The sequence below is a fragment of the Anthonomus grandis genome, chromosome 11, assembly GCF_022605725.1.
Source record: "Anthonomus grandis grandis chromosome 11, icAntGran1.3, whole genome shotgun sequence".
Classification (NCBI taxonomy): Eukaryota; Metazoa; Arthropoda; class Insecta; order Coleoptera; family Curculionidae; genus Anthonomus; species Anthonomus grandis.
The window spans coordinates 29,107,388-29,124,314 of record NC_065556.1 but is presented as its reverse complement, the minus strand read 5'-3'; the positions used below and the strand labels follow the sequence as shown (position 1 = coordinate 29,124,314).

Sequence of the window (16,927 nt, the reverse complement as noted above, 5' to 3'; positions counted from 1 at the left end):
TTTCCCTATTTGATGCTTTTAGTTTTCTTTTTATGATCATTTCACTTTATAAGTAGGAAGAGAGAATAGGGCTAATGGAAAAGTGCTGCTTATATAATGTAACCTGAATATTATAATATAATAAACGAGAATTTTCCTAATTTCAGGCCGCCTATTACAGGATATCTTATAAGCTGCGATACAGATTTCAAGCGGGTTTCGTTAGCACCGAAGACAATCTACAAAAGAACAGACGGCAACTGCGTGGCAGGAGACTTCAGAAGACGAACATTCTGCTTCTGTCTATCGCGATTATTTTTTGCATCAGCTGGTTACCTTTGAACCTGTTCAATCTTATTGCGGACTTGTATCCGGATTCGAATAAATTCACCAGTCAGAAAATGATGGTAAGCACCTTTTGTTTTTTTTATCTTGTGTTCTGTATAAAACACAAATAAATGTAGGTACTTATAAAATATAAATAGAGGGCCAATGAAAAATACGATATTTTGCGTTCACTAGAAGTCTGCTTGCAGAAATTCAATGACGCTTAATACTCTTTACAGTTCTTTCAAAATGATTCTTTGGTAAAGTTCTTGGAAGAATATATATATAAGTTAAATATCATAATATGTATGGGTCGTCTCAACTGTGGTACATTGAGATGTTTTCTTATGAAAACAAAGTAGTAGCACTTTTGCAAATATCATAATGCCCAAATTCTTAAAACTAAACATAACATTAATATTTGCATCAAACCATCGATCCAAACTTGCCGTCGCTCCTCCAACAGCAAGTTTACCTTACCATCTGCTAATGATTGTAGTGTCGTCTGCGAACAAGACACTTAATTAATCGATTATAATGTTTTCACTCGTTTCCCAATTTCTTTCAGGTGGTGTACGCGATCTGCCACATGATGGGCATGTCATCCGCCTGTTCCAACCCGATCCTCTACGGTTGCCTGAACGAGAACTTCTGGAAGGAGTTCAAGGACATCCTGTGCATCGAAAAGGCCACCGATGAGGTGGGTGCCACCACTCAAAAAATCTCCCTACGAAAGAAAAACAACAAGGGAACCCTCTTAAAGCCGGAAATGATCACAGATGCCACCAACTATCAACAGTGTAACACGGTGAGCTCCGATTTGACGGTCTTGACGAAGTGTTAGCGGTTAAAGAACATTGCTGCTGCCCGGAATCAATTGGCCAGTAGTAGTGGGAGGAATAATGTGATGAACACTTTGGTGTAGAAATGTGATATTGTGAATGTGATTGTGATGGAGATGTTCGATGATTATTTGGTATGATGGTAGCAGAGTGTCGATCTCTGCAAGACAGTTATTTCATTGAATCATTTTTTTTATGAAATTAACAAGCTCTACACAGATGTAAAACCGAATTTTGAGGTGTGATATCAGTCATGTAGCCTGGTAAGAAATTGAGGTATTTAACGTGTTAGTGTACGTGCACACAGGATGCGATTAAGCGATAAGCGATGCGATGCGATTCAACGCGATCTCGCGAGTCTGTTTGATTTTCAAGCAAGTTTGATTTTAATTGTTTGGGTCCTCGTGCTGCTAGTTATTGTCTAGTTATATTTGTCCATATTTCGTGTGGTATGGATGCAGAAAAATTAATAAATGCAGTCCGAGTGCGTCTTCCACTATGGGATCAACAAAACAAAGGCTATCGAGACGGGACAAAGTTGAGAAATTATGGCAGGATGTAGCTGCAGAACTAGACGTTTCAAGTAAGTTAAACATGGTGTTTATATACTTTATATAAAAAAAAAACTTTTTTTAATTTACGAAAAATATAATAATAATTATACTAAATACGATTTCAAAATATGTCTTAATTCATATGCTTGTTTTGACGCTCTGTTATTTACACGTGAGGCAGGCTGGCTGATCATGTCACTGCAAGTTTGTTCGTGATTGTTTATATCATAATCATGGATTCCTTCTCGGTATATTATAATATTGTGTAGCAAACAAGCGCATTTAATTATGATTTCTGCTATGGAAGGGTCGGTCTCTATTGCTTTCGTTAATATGCTCCACCTACCCACTAGAATACCAAATGCACATTCCACACACCTCCGAGCTCTGCATAGCCTACGGTGGAAATTCTCATTTTCATCTGTGAGTTGCCTTCGAGCAAATGGTCGTATTAGGAAATGTGTCAACGGATATGCTTCATCTTCAATCAAATAGAACGGTAATTTTTTGTTGTTGTCTTGGGTAAATTAAACTTTTTAACAAGGCATATGTTTGTGATGACTGAAAGATTCCTTCATCGCTTTGTTTTCCATATGTACCCACTTCTATGGACAGTTGTAGTTGGTGTTAGCCACAGCTTGTAAAACGATGGAAAAATATTGTTTATAACTGTAAAACATTGTTCCTGAATTCGCCGGACATTTAATTCGTACATGTTTACCATCAATCGAGCCGACGCAATAAGGCAAATTCCATTTATTCCAATAGTCAGAGGCGGAACCGGCAAATATGTAGCAACATAAACTTTCCATATTGCTTCGCATGTTTGTTTAACTATCTTTGCCACAGTTGAAACGCCAAGGCGAAAAGAGAATACTAGCAAAGTATATAGATTTCAACAAGTAGAATCACTTCTTTGATCGCCTCAAAATGCAGCCTTTTTTATAAATCACTTGTAAACTACGCCGGCACCCCTCGCATGACAGGATACAAGTCCGTCCAGAAAGTTCACATTAGAAATGCGTTTACGGGGGGGGTAATAAGGAAAGTATTAAGTTTAATAATATTATTGGGTAAAATCATGGTTTTTTTATTTTAAAATATTTTGATTAGTTTTGACGCTTATTCATTGTGACACATTAAATAAACAACAACTAGGTAATGTATGCATCCAGGCGCCATTTTTTCTTTGCTTTTATTTCTTTTTGTAATACTAATAAAACGCTTAAATTTGAGTCCAAACCTTAGGAATGTTGATAAGAAAAAAAAACTTGAACAAAAGTGTGAAAATGGTATTTTTGCACATTTTTCTTTTAAATAAATGCCTGCATTATTTTTTACACAAATATTATAAAATTTTTTGGTAAAAACATCCTCTAGTAAGATTATGTATTCATTGAAGCTCTTTGGGGGTACAGTCCCTGACTACCCTCGTAGGCTTTTTTTTCACAAAAAATTGTAGTTTTATCATGCACATCATCACCTCTGAAAAAATTAATACAAACATCACAACTATGTTTAAAACTACATTTTCGTAATAAATATCCACCTACATACACTAGTGCGTTGCATTTTTCTGTATGTAAATTTTGATAATCTTTGCTGTCGATATTTAAAATTGGTGTATAATTTTTTGTTGGATTTAAAACCGATACCCGTTTTACTAAAACTGGAGTTATGGTGACTAATATATCACTTACATCCGCTAAATAATTGGAACCTTTCTTTTCATCACAACACCTTAAAGCAAAGAGCTTTTTAAAAGTCCTACAAAACTGAATGGGAGTTGGATTTTTAGCATTTCCAGAAGCATTCCTGATTTGTCCAAAATAATTTTCCAGGCAATCTTGGTTAAGGTTTCAATACCTCCCATAATTTTATTGTTGATGATATGGTCAACCTCCAGCCATAAATAAATCTTAATGTTTTTTCGTTACATCTTTTTCGATTATTTTGTTAGTTTTTCTATTTTTTACTTTGCCGATGACTTTTAAGGTGGAAAAAAATCAATTTTTTCTAAAAATTTTATTTGTTTTTCGGTCCCCATAAATGGAATGATATCAGCGTACTTGAATTTAAAATGTCAAATAATTGATTCATATCATTTATGAAATTTGCTGTTGTCTTGGCCTCAACTGATATTTTTTATTTTAAATCAATATAGGTATGCATAGCAACGAAAACAGAATGACTAAATAACTGTTTTTTTTTTTTATAAAAGGTAAAAAACACGAAATCTACAGCATCACAAATACATTTAATAAAATAACAAAGGTTACATGTTTCGCTCGACTAGAGCATCATCAGACCTAAACAATAATTAAAATTATGTAACCCGAAAACAGGAGAATTCAACAAAAACTTACCATAACATACACAAAACACCTAATATTTAAGTAAACAAAGATTACAATAAAGTGGCACTATCTATGTACAAAGAACTCAACTAAACAATCAAATCCTTTATACATTTCAGAAATCTAACCATCATTTAAGAGTCTAGAACTACTTGAGGTTATTAAAAACTAGGTGGCCATCAAAATCAAACCTTTCATTAACACAGGACAGATCTGGGCTTTTAAAAGCTTTACTAATCTCCATTGTCTCCAACAAGTCTAGTTTTTTACTTTTGTTGCATTGATGCAGTATTTTTATATTTTGGCTGTCAGGAAAATCATGTCTGGAGTCGAGAAGGTGATTAGCAAAAGCTGATCTGGTCACTGTGATTTCGGTATTTTTAAATTTATTGTATTGGGCCTTGTGTTCACTAATCCTAGTAGAAATCTTCGTTAGATTTCTGAAATGTATAAAGGATTTGATTGTTTAGTTGAGTTCTTTGTACATAGATAGTGCCACTTTATTGTAATCTTTGTTTACTTAAATATTAGGTGTTTTGTGTATGTTATGGTAAGTTTTTGTTGAATTCTCCTGTTTTCGGGTTACATAATTTTAATTATTGTTTAGGTCTGATGATGCTCTAGTCGAGCGAAACATGTAACCTTTGTTATTTTATTAAATGTATTTGTGATGCTGTAGATTTCGTGTTTTTTACCTTTTATAAAAGTGTATGACCAGCATCTTTGGGATAATGGATGAGTTTTTCGAGCTAAATAACTGTGATGCCAATTTTACCCTCATTTTTTTAAAATCATTTGGATTTAAATGGTCATCTGTTAACTTTGGTGCTAAGCGAAACTGTTTTGCCTTGTCCAGTTTGTACATCTCTTCAATGTAACATTTTTCAGTAATCTGCCTCATAATCATTAAGATGAAACTTTGAAGAAAATAAGTTATTTCTTGTCGATTTTAATAAATGGGGGGCGTCAAACATAAAAAAAACTTTTATATCATCAACAAAAATATATGGTTTTTCTATTGTTAATATAAGAGTTGACTTAACTAGTTTATAAAAGTTTGGACCCTGATCAGTAGTTACGGCTAAAACATTTAATCCTACTTTTTTAAGCTTTCGTATTGCCTCAAAGATTATTTCTTTTAAATCATCAACGTTTGTGGAGTTTTTAGTAAAGAAATATGAAATAGATAAAACAATAGGGAATACAAAAAAAAGAAACACTTGGGTCGTTTGAATGTTTTTTGCAAGATTCAACGCAGCAGTATTGTCCGTGAGAAGCCATTACATTAAAGTAAATGTCCGTAAAACTAGCACTAAATAACAGAATATTAAATTCACAAAAACAAGAAATTTTGGCACACTCGGTAAACGTCGAAAATAAACTGAAGCGAGTCAACCCTATAACCACATTTCGTCGACGAACCGATATAAGTCCCCCGCATGCTCTATAAGAGGCACCTGTCGCCAGAAACCTGGAAAAAAGAGAATCAATTAGTGTGTAATTATCACTAAGGGCCAGTTCTACAATCATGTTTTTAGAATAATTGCTAAAATTACAATTGTCTCAACAATCGTTGTCATAGTAATTACTCCAGGAAAAAAGTTATACCATGTTTGTAGAACTGGCCCTTAGTGAATTATTTGTAGTGATATGTGAACATTCTACTGTTAATTTTTCACTAATAATTGATTCATAAAAATGAGATTACTTTTTGAAAACATCCAATTTTATTCTTTTTTTTTTTTTAGAAGAAGCTGCTAAAAAAATCTTTACGAGATGTCTTCAGAAATGAGCTGAAGAAGTTGCCGAAACCTAAATCTGGAGACCAAACTTCTTCAAACTTTAGTTCAAAGTGCACTTACTTTAAGATTTTATGGTTCCTTAAGGATTAAATGACTCCGAGACAGCTAACTGGCAACTTACCCACTGACGATAACGCAAGGCAACTAAACGAAGATCTTTTATTTCCTGATGATATCGACGATGAGACATCTGTTACTCCGGATGAAAGAATTGAATCAGAACAACTGTTATCTGACCACAATAACTAAACTATTGCAACTACTAGCTCAGATAAAAATGTACGTCAAGAGCCAACTGACTGTGGGCATCCGCCAAAACGTCCTGCAAAAAGAGCAGCTAAAAGAAAAGAAGACTTTGAAATTGACGTTCTTAAAGCAAATAATTCCGTTTTATCGACACAATCTCAAATTACTCAGGATGATTATTATCACTTTCTTATGAGTTTCCATACACCGCTAAAAAAATGCGTTTTGAAACAAAGATGTGGTTTCGTCTCAAGATGCAGGAACTGCTTTACCAAGCCACAGTGAACGAGTACCATATTGAAAATATAAGTTTTGCCAATAATATGCCAACTCATCAGCCACAAATGACACACACTTTTGTGGCAACACCATTGGGTTCACCCGCTTATTCCACAGAATCAAATAGTTCTTACACAATTCTCCCCTGAAGAAAAAAGACATATTTTATACGTTTACATTTCTAAAATAACTGTAATGAATTTGAAATAAAATATTTAAGTACTCACGTATATTTGAGCATTTTTTTCTTACCTTAACGTTACGGCAAGGCGTTCTTTAACGCTGATTGGAACCCTCCAGTTTGTTGTTATTTTTCCACTAATGGTGTCATACCATTTTCAATAAGTATGAATGTTTCCAAAGACATTCGGATATATTCTCGAAATTTGTCAGGATATAGGGTTAATTCGGAGAATAAATGTTGAAATTTCATGTACCCATTTCTTTTTTTTTACTTTTAATTTTTTTATATATTGTAAAAATGAATTTTTTAATAATAATAATTCCATGGTAGCTGGAACTAACGCAGGCAGAGGTTTGATTTACTACGCTTTTGTTTATCGGCTTCTATTAAAACACAACCAAAATATAGCAAGTAATCAAAAGCATAGCATCTCATAGCAAAGCTTATCGCTTAATCGCGTCCTGTGTGCACGTACACTAAATCTATTAAGATTGCGACCATTAAGAAAATATTTTGTGGTTTTATGTACAGGGTTATTTTTTATGGTTGCCCCTCTGGGGTGCATTGAGAAAATCGAAAAGAGGTCAATGAACTATTATTTTGAATATTATTATCCGAATGTTAGCCCTATTTTGTAAATATAATAAAGTTCTAATTAATGTGAATGTTATTGATGTTGCTGCTCTTTAATTCTTTTTCACTGTTTTCACATAATATAATTACCTAACACCTTTTACGAACCTTTTTGTAATTAATTAAGTTATGTTCTATTTACATGCACTAATTAACACTTTTTTTTTGAAAATTATTTAATATAGTAATTAATTATTAAAGTCTGATTATTTACTAATGCTGCACGTTCTATTAAACTTCTATATTAAAATGGCTAATTTTATATGTACCTTTAGAGAAATAATTATTATATAACGGTCTTTGTAAAATGATATAAAGTATTAAAAGTATTTGTCTGTTTACGTGTTTTATTAATAAAACTCCCTTATTGAATGATTGTTCAATAATAATTAAACCATCTTGTACAACATTCGCTCTATGTCACATTACTGCCACATCATTTAACAAGCAACCATTATAGAAGAAAAAGGAAAATATGAGAGCAAAAGCAAGAAAACGGTCCCCACATCTATCACACTTTAATACACGTCCATTCAGGCAAAAGAATGTTCCTCGTCCCATACAAAAAATTATTTATGGGAGTCATAAATAGACCTTAAAAGCTTTAGACTCCGGGGTGTACGTAAATCTTATGTAAAAAAAAATGAATTATTTTTAGGTTCAAATTTCATTTAAATAAACATAAAACTGTAAGTTTCTTACTCTTATTAACTAACTTTCCTTTGCTCGCGTGGGTAATTAGAAGGTCGACATTGACCTCCATTCGAACGAAATGTGATGATGACCTTCGGTGAAAGTACGTATTAAAATTTCCTGTTGATTATTTAAACGGTAAGTATACGACGGTGTCTTTTAGATCGGAAATTTAACATATTTCTGCCGTATAAAGCATAAAAGTAAGTAACTGCTTTAAATCCAGTTGAATCAAGATTTATTAATTCATGCCTAGTAAATCTTGCATCGATATTATTAACTAATCTATTCATGTAAATTTGCCTCAATTTTGATAAAAATGTCATTTTGCTACCCAGTTTCTGACCCTCTAAAAGAGTCGCTTTAAGGCAAAGATCCTAAAAACCCCCATAACCCAAAAAATTGAACAAACTTTATATTAAAGACACATTTTTATGCAAAAAAGCAAAAACACGAAGAAAAATTTGCATACGTTTCGATGTCACTTAGTTAAAATTACCATATAGTCGTTTTCTCTTTTATTTTTATGGGCATACATAAATAACGGTTGAAACCGACCTGAACCGAACTTATTCCATATTCAAACTGTACCAATAGATATAGGGGTTAAATATTTTATTATGTTAACTTAAGATTTTATTTAGAAAGTTTTCGTCCCTAATCAGCTTCACATGATCGTCTAGACAGGACACTTAAGACTCCATTGACTCCATGGCTAATACTTTATTTGCGTGTATCGTCCTATCGAATTACACCTATGACCCTATTAATAGAGCTGTTAATAATTTATGTAGGGTGCGTCAACAACTCTAAACTATACCACATAAAGCAAAAAGTTCCATATACAGGATGTATTTTTTTTTTGTCAGTTTAACTGGTGAATATATCGATGTTTTGGCAATTTTGCCTAAGTAAAATGCTGCCTATTATTAAGATACAGTGTGTCAAAATTTAATTTTCAAATAGGTTTTTTCTCTATAGCTCAAGTTGCTTTTCAATGATCCACATAAAAACGAGGAATCTGCAGTTTTTGGGCATCATAAATATGATTTTATTTAATTTTTTAATTGGTGGAATCATAGTTTTTTTTGCAGTAGTTGCTCTCGTGTACAGATTTCTGTATAAAATAATGACTTAATATAACCCCAAAAAAAAAACCAAAGGATTAAGATCCGGGTTACGCGGAGGCCATAAAAATTCACTACCACGACCAAAGTCTCTGTGAGGCAACCATTCACCTAGAAAATTCTTTTTTATGTATCGAGGTATGATAGATAAGAAAAATTATGTTAAAATTGACACGAAAGTGAAGAAAAATCAGAGAAAAGAGTAAAATAATAATAAAACCTTTCAAACGAATTTAGATTCTCCCGATCAGTGGAACTTTGGCAATTTTGCTAACGGAATACACGCATCAGTTGTCACAAAGATATTTAATGACAGTTGCTATTGTAAAACTAGTAATTTATTAATTGTATAAAGAGAATTGAACAAAAGCCGGATTCATTGCAAATTTACAAAGTTAAAACTTGTAAGTAAAACGAAAAGACCGTAAAAATAAAAACAGTAACTGTTTTTAACTTGTATTTATTTTTAATTTATACGTAGGTTATTATTAAACCTTTGTTTGGTTAAAACCTATAGGGAGTGCGTCATTTTTTTAAAGTTTACCCGCCTATGCCAAACTGGATAATAAAAGTAACGGTCTGACTAATCACTATAATTTTATCCTTCAGAAAAGATTTTGTCCTTAACATTATAAGTGTTAATATTAATCTAATTTAATTAGTTCACATCATTTTATTAATTAGTTTCATTGTATTAATAATTTAGTGTGTAGTCAAATGATTTCATTATTCCATGCAGTTAAAAAATTGACTCGATGTCTTGAAAATTGAAAATTAAAAACGCGACTGCCTAGAATTTGACGAATTGAAAACGAATTCAAATACTTAAAATTGCAGGTAGTCAGTTGATTTTAATATTCCAAGCAATTAGGAAAAATTATTATTTTACTGCCTGCAAAATGGGAAGAAAAAACTCAACCGCCTGGAATTTAAGAAAAAAGAATTAACTGCTTGGAATTTAAAAAACAACTCAATAGATCAAAAATTGGCTGCTTGGAACTTAAAAAAAAACGAACTCAGATACGTACATTTTCAGGGAGTTGTGAGATTTTATTATTCCAGGAAATGGAAAAAAACAACAATTTTTCCTTACTACTGCCTGGAATTTGAGAAAAAAAATTCAACTTCCTGGAATTTCAGACAGTTAAGCAAAATTGTGATTCTACTGCCTGGAAAATGAAAAGAAAACTCAGTTGCCTGGAATGAAAAAAAAATAACTCAAATGCCTAAAATACGAAAAAAATTGACGCGACAGCCTGAAAATTAAACAGGAAAATGTCGACTGTCTAAAATTAAAAAAAAAAAAGAATTTAAATACGTAAAAAATTCCAGGCAGTTGTATCAATTTATTATTCCAGATAGTTAAGCAAACAATTTTTTCTTGTTACTGCTTGGCATAAAAAACATGATTTACTGAAATTACTAAAATCCCAAGAAATTTGACTTAAATACCCGAAATTCTAGGGAAGCAAGTGATTTTAATATTCTAGTTATTTAAGGAAAGATAATAATGTCTGGAATAAAAAATAACTAAAATACTTGGAATTTAAAAAAAGTGACTCAACAGCCTGAATATTGACAAATAATAAGTCGACTGTCTGGAATTTAAAAAAAAACGAATTTAAATACCTGAAATTTCAGGCAATTAAATGATTTGTATTATTCCAGGCAGTTAAAGGAAAATTTTTTTCTATAACTATTGCCTCGAATTTAAAAAAGAAGAAAAATTCAATTGTCTGTAAATAAAAAAATATTTCAAATACCTGAAAATTGACAAATAAAAACTCGATTATCTGGAATTTAAGAAAAACGAATTTAAATATAAAAAATTCCAGGTAGTTAAGTAGCTCTATTGTCCCAGACAGTTTAGCAAATATTTTTTTCTTATTACTGCTTGGAAATAAAAAAGAAATAACCAAATGACTACAATTTGACTCAACAATGCAACTGCAATTTGACAATGCCTAACATTCTAGGCGATAAAATGATTTCATAATTTCGGGCAGTTAAGAAAAATTATGGTTCTAGTGCATGGAAAATTCGAAGAAAAATTTAACTGCCTGGAATTTAAGCAAAAAAAATTCAGTTGCCTGGAATTAAAAGAAATAATGAAATACCTGAAATTTGAAAATAAAATGACTCAATAGCCTAAAAATAAAAGAATAAAAAAACGACTGCCTGGAATCTTAAAAAACGGACTCAAATACGTGAAATTCCAGGCAGTTGTGTGATTTTATTATTCCAGGCAGTTAAACAAACAATTTTTTCTCGCTACTGCTTGGAATTAAAAAACATCATTTACTGAAATTAATAAAATCCGAAGAAATTTGACTCAAATGCCCGAAATTCTAGGGAGGCAAGTGATTTCAATATTCCAGGCAATTAAGAAAAAATATTTAGAAAGAAAGTGATTTAATTATTTCAGGTAGTTGATCAAATAATTTTTCCTTACTACTTACAATGTTTACAATTTGACTTAAATGCCCACAATTTCAGAGAGTCAAGTAATTATTTCAATATTCAAGGCATTTAAGGAAAACTAATTTATGTCTAAAATAAAAAATAACTGAAATATATGGCATTTAAAAAAATATGTCTCAATAGCTTGAATAATGACAAATAATAAGTCGACTGTCTGGAACTTCAAAAAAACGAGTTTAAATACCTAAAATTCAGGCAGTTGAGTGATTTGTATTATTCCAGGCAGTTAAACAAAACATTTTTTTTTACTACTGCCTCGAATTTAAAAAAAGAAGAATTCAATTGCCTGTAAGTAATAAAATATTTCGGATACCTGAAAATTGAAAAATAAAAACTCGACTATTTGGAACTTAAGAAAAACGAATTCAAATATGTAAAAATTCAAGGTAGTTGAGTGGATTTCAAGCAAAAAAGATTCAGTTGCCTGAAATTAAAAGAAATACTGAAATTTGAAAAAATAGACTCAAATAGCAGAAATTCCAAACAATTGGCTGATTTTATTATTCCATGCAGTTAAGCAAAATTATGATTCTACTACTTGAAATTTCGACAAAATTGACTTAATGTTTTGAAAATTAAGAAATAAAAACTGGACTGCCTGGAATTTGACGAAAACTAATTTAAATACGTGAAATTGCTGGTAGTTGATTTTAATATTGCAAGGAACTTTACTGCCTGAAAAATGGAAAGAAAAACTGAACTGTCTGGAAAAAAAAGATTGAACTGGAATTAAAAAAAAACTTAAATGCCTGGAATTTGAAAAGAAAACTCAATAGATTAAAAATAAAAAAATAAAAATTTGACTGCTTGGAATTTTTAAAAAACGGTCTCGAATACGTAAAATTTGAGGGAGTTGTGAAATTTTATTATAACAAATTTAACTTTCTGGAATTCTTCCTGGAAGAAAAATAATCCACATGCCTGTAAAATTTCAGACAGTTAAGCAAAATTTTGATTCTAGTGCCTAGAAAATGAGAAGAAAAACTCAACTGCGTGAAATGTAAAAAACAACTCAAATGTCTAATAATTGGAAAATATTGGCGCGACAGCCTAAAATTTAAAAAGTAAAAAGTCGATTGTCTGGAATTTTAAGAAAATGGACTTAAATACGTGAAATTCCAGGCAGTTAAGTTAACAATATTTTCTTGCTTCTACCTGGAATTAATACATAACTTACTAAAATCTAATTAAATGCCTAAAATTTCACAGAAGCAAGTTATTTCAATATTCTAGGCATTTAAAGAATAATAATAATGTCTGGAAAAAATAACTGAAATACCTGAAATTTGAAAATAAAATGACTCAATAGACTGAAAATAAAAGAATAAAAAAATGACTGCCTGGAATTTTAAAAAACGGACTCAAATACATGAAATTCCGGGCAGTTGTGTGATTTTATTATTCCAGGAAGTTAAACAAACAATTTTTTCTCGCTACTGCTTGGAATTAAAAAATATCATTTACTGAAATTACCAAAATCTGAAGAAATTTGACTCATATGCCCGAAATTCTAGGGAGGCAAGTGATTTCAATATTCCAGGCAATTAAAAAAAAATACTTAGGAAGTCGAGTGATTTTATTATTCCAGGTAGTTGATCAAATAATTTTTTCTTACTACTTCTTGGAATTAAAAAAAAATTAAATGTTAAAAATTTGACTTAAATGCCCACCATTTCAGAGAGTCAAGTAATTTGAATATTCAAGGCATTTAAGGAAAACTAATTTATGTCTGAAATAAAAAATAACTGAAATACATGGAATTTGAAAAAAATTGACTTAATAGAACTGACTAAAATCTGCAGAAATTTGACTTAAATGTCTGAAATTCCACAGAAGCAAGTGATTTCAATATTCCAGGCATTTAAGAAAAATTATGATTTTACTGCCTGCAAATGGACGGAAAATTTTACAGCCTGAAATTTCAAAAAAAATGGACTCAAATACGTGAAATTCCGGGCAGTTGTGTGATTTCAATATTCCAGGCAATTAAGAAATAAATATTTAGAAAGTCGAGTAATTTTATTATTCCAGGTAGTTGAGCAAATAATTTTTCCTTACTACTTACAATGTTTACAATTTGACTTAAATGCTCACAATTTCAGAGAGTCAAGTAATTATTTCAATATTCAAGGCATTTAAGGAAAACTAATTTATGTCTGGAATAAAAAATTACTGAATTACCTGGAATTTGTAAAAAAATTGACTCAACAGCCTGAATATTGACAAATAATAAGTCGACTGCCTGGAATTTAAAAAAACGAGTTTAAATACCTGAAATTTTAGGCAGTTGAGTTATTTGTATTATTCCAGGCAGTTGAACAAAACATTTTTCTTTACTACTGCCTCAAATTTAAAAAAAGAAGAATTCAATTGCCTGTAAGTAATAAAATATTTCGGATACCTGAAAATTGAAAAATAAAAACTCGACTATCTGAAATATGAGAAAAACGAATTCAAATATGTAAAAATTCAAGGTAGTTGAGTGGATTTTAAGCAAAAAAGATTCAGTTGCCTGGAATTAAAAGAAATACTGAAATTTGAAAAAATAGACTCAAATAGCAGAAATTCCAAACAGTTGGCTGATTTTATTATTCCATGCAGTTAAGCAAAATTATGATTCTACTACTTGAAATTTCGACAAAATTGAGTCAATGTTTTGAAAATTAAGAAATAAAAACTGGACTGCCTGGAATTTGACGAAAAACTAATTTAAATACGTGAAATTGCAGGTAGTTGATTTCAATATTCCAAGGAATTTTACTGCCTGAAAAATGGGAAGAAAAACTGAACTGTCTGGAAAAAAAAGATTGAACTGGAATTAAAAAAAAACTTAAATGCCTAGAATTTGAAAAGAAAACTCAATAGATTAAAAATAAAAAAATAAAAATTTGACTGCTTGGAATTTTTAAAAAACGGTCTCGAATACGTAAAATTTGAGGGAGTTGTGAAATTTTATTATAACAAATTTAACTTTCTGGAATTCTTCCTGGAAGAAAAATAATCCACATGCCTGTAAAATTTCAGACAGTTAAGCAAAATTTTGATTCTAGTGCCTAGAAAATGAGAAGAAAAACTCAACTGCGTGAAATGTAAAAAAAAACTCAAATGTCTAATAATTGGAAAATATTGGCGCGACAGCCTGAAATTTAAAAAGTAAAAAGTCGATTGTCTGGAATTTTAAGAAAATGGACTTAAATACGTGAAATTCCAGGCAGTTAAGTTAACAATATTTTCTTGCTTCTACCTGGAATTAATACATAACTTACTAAAATCTAATAAATGCCTAAAATTTCACAGAAGCAAGTTATTTCAATATTCTAGGCATTTAAAGAATAATAATAATGTCTGGAAAAAATAACTGAAATACCTGAAATTTGAAAATAAAAGAATAAAAAAATGACTGCCTGGAATTTTAAAAAACGGACTCATATACGTGAAATTCCGGGCAGTTGTGTGATTTTATTATTCCAGGCAGTTAAGTAAATCATTTCTTTTGCTATCGCTTGGAATTAAAAACATCATTTACTGAAATTACTAAAATCCGAAGAAATTTGACTCAAATGCCCAAATTCTAGGGAAGCAAGAGATTTTAATATTCCAGGCAATTAAGGAAAAATATTTAGGGAGAAAGTGATTTAATTATTCTAGGTAGTTGAGCAAATAATTTTTCCTTACTACTTACAATGTTTACAATTTGATTTAAATGCCCACAATTTTAGAGAGTTTAGTCATTATTTCAATATTCAAGGCATTTAAGGAAAACTAATTTATGTCTGAAATAAAAAAATAACTGAAATACATGGAATTTGAAAAAAATTGACTCAATAGCCTGAATATTGACAAACAATAAGTCGACTGTCTGGAACTTAGAACAAAAAAACGAGAAATTAAATACCTGAAATTTCAGGCAGTTAAGTGATTTGTATTATTCCAGGCAGTTGAACAAACATTTTTTTCTTACTACTGCCTCGAATATAAAAAAAAGGAGAATTCAATTGCCTGTAAGCAAAAAAATATTTCGTATACCTGAAAATTGAAAAATAAAAACTCGACTATCCGAAATATAAGAAAAACAGTTCAAGGTAATTGTGTGGATTTTAAGCAAAAAAGATTCAGCTGCCTGGAATTAAAAGAAATACTGAAATACCTGAAATTTGGAAAAATACACTCAAATAGCAGAAATTCCAAACAGTTGGCTGATTTTATTATTCCATGCAGTTAAGCAAAATTATGATTCTACTACTTGAAATTTCTAAAAAATTTACTCAATTTGTTGAAAATTAAGAAATAAAAACTGAACTGCCTGGAATTTGACGAAAACTAATTTAAATACGTGAAATTGCAGGTAGTTGATTTCAATATTCCAAGGAATTTTACTGCGTGAAAAATGGGAAGGAAAACTGAACTGTCTGGAAGAAAAAAATTGAACTGGAATTAAAAAAAAAACTTAAATGCCTGGAATTTGAAAAAAACTCAATAGATTAAAAATAAAAAAATAAAAATTTGACTGCTTGGAATTTTTAAAAAACTCAACTGCGTGAAATGAAAAAAAAAAACTCAAATGTCTAATAATTGGAAAATATTGGCGCGACAGCCTGAAATTTAAAAAGTAAAAAGTCGATTGTCTGGAATTTTAAGAAAATGGACTTAAATACGTGAAATTCCAGGCAGTTAAGTTAACAATATTTTCTTGCTTCTACCTGGAATTAATACATAACTTACTAAAATCTGATTAAATGCCTGAAATTACACAGAAGCAAGTAATTTCAATATTCTAGGCATTTAAAGAATAATAATAATGTCTGGAAAAAATTACTGAAATACCTGAAATTTGAAAATAAAATGACTTAATAGCCTGAAAATAAAAGAATAAAAACATGACTGCCTGTAATTTTAAAAAACGGACTTAAACGAAATACGTGAAATTCCGGGCAGTTGTGTGATTTTATTATTCCAGGCAGTTAAGTAAATCATTTCTTTTGCTACTGCTTGGAATTAAAAACATCATTTACTGAAAATACTAAAATCCGAAGAAATTTGACTTAAATGCCCGAAATTCTAGGGGGGCAAGTGATTTCAATATTCCAGGCAATTAAGAAAAAAATATTTAGAAAGAAAATGATTTAATTAGTCCAGGTAGTTGAGCAAACAATTTTTTCTTACTACTTACAATGTTTACAATTTGACTTAAATGCCCACAATTTCAGAGAGTCAAGTAATTACAATATTCAAGGCATTTAAGGAAAACTAATTTATGTCTGGAATAAAAAATAACTGAAATATATGGCATTTGAAAAAAAATGACTCAATAGCCTGAATATTGACAAATAATAAGTCGACTGTCTGGAACTTCAAAAAAACGAGTTTAAATACCTAAGATTCAGGCAGTTGAGTGATTTGTATTATTCCAGGCAGTTGAACAA

General features: G+C 30.7%; 1 protein-coding gene across 4 annotated transcripts in view; it reads left to right on the top strand.

Moving 5' to 3' along the window:
• LOC126742241 (neuropeptide F receptor) overlaps positions 1-7,541 on the top strand; it is a 67,736-nt gene extending 60,195 nt beyond the window's left edge. For 3 of the 4 annotated variants that reach the window (XM_050448866.1, XM_050448867.1, XM_050448869.1), the window contains exons 5-6: positions 147-386; positions 875-7,541. In XM_050448866.1, coding sequence (XP_050304823.1) covers positions 147-386; positions 875-1,150 — 516 coding nt within the window. In that variant the 3' untranslated portion in view covers positions 1,151-7,541. The remainder of the gene's footprint in view (positions 1-146; positions 387-874) is intronic. The other variant, XR_007662511.1, reaches the window with a different exon arrangement.
• The last annotated feature ends 9,386 nt before the right edge of the window (positions 7,542-16,927 follow it).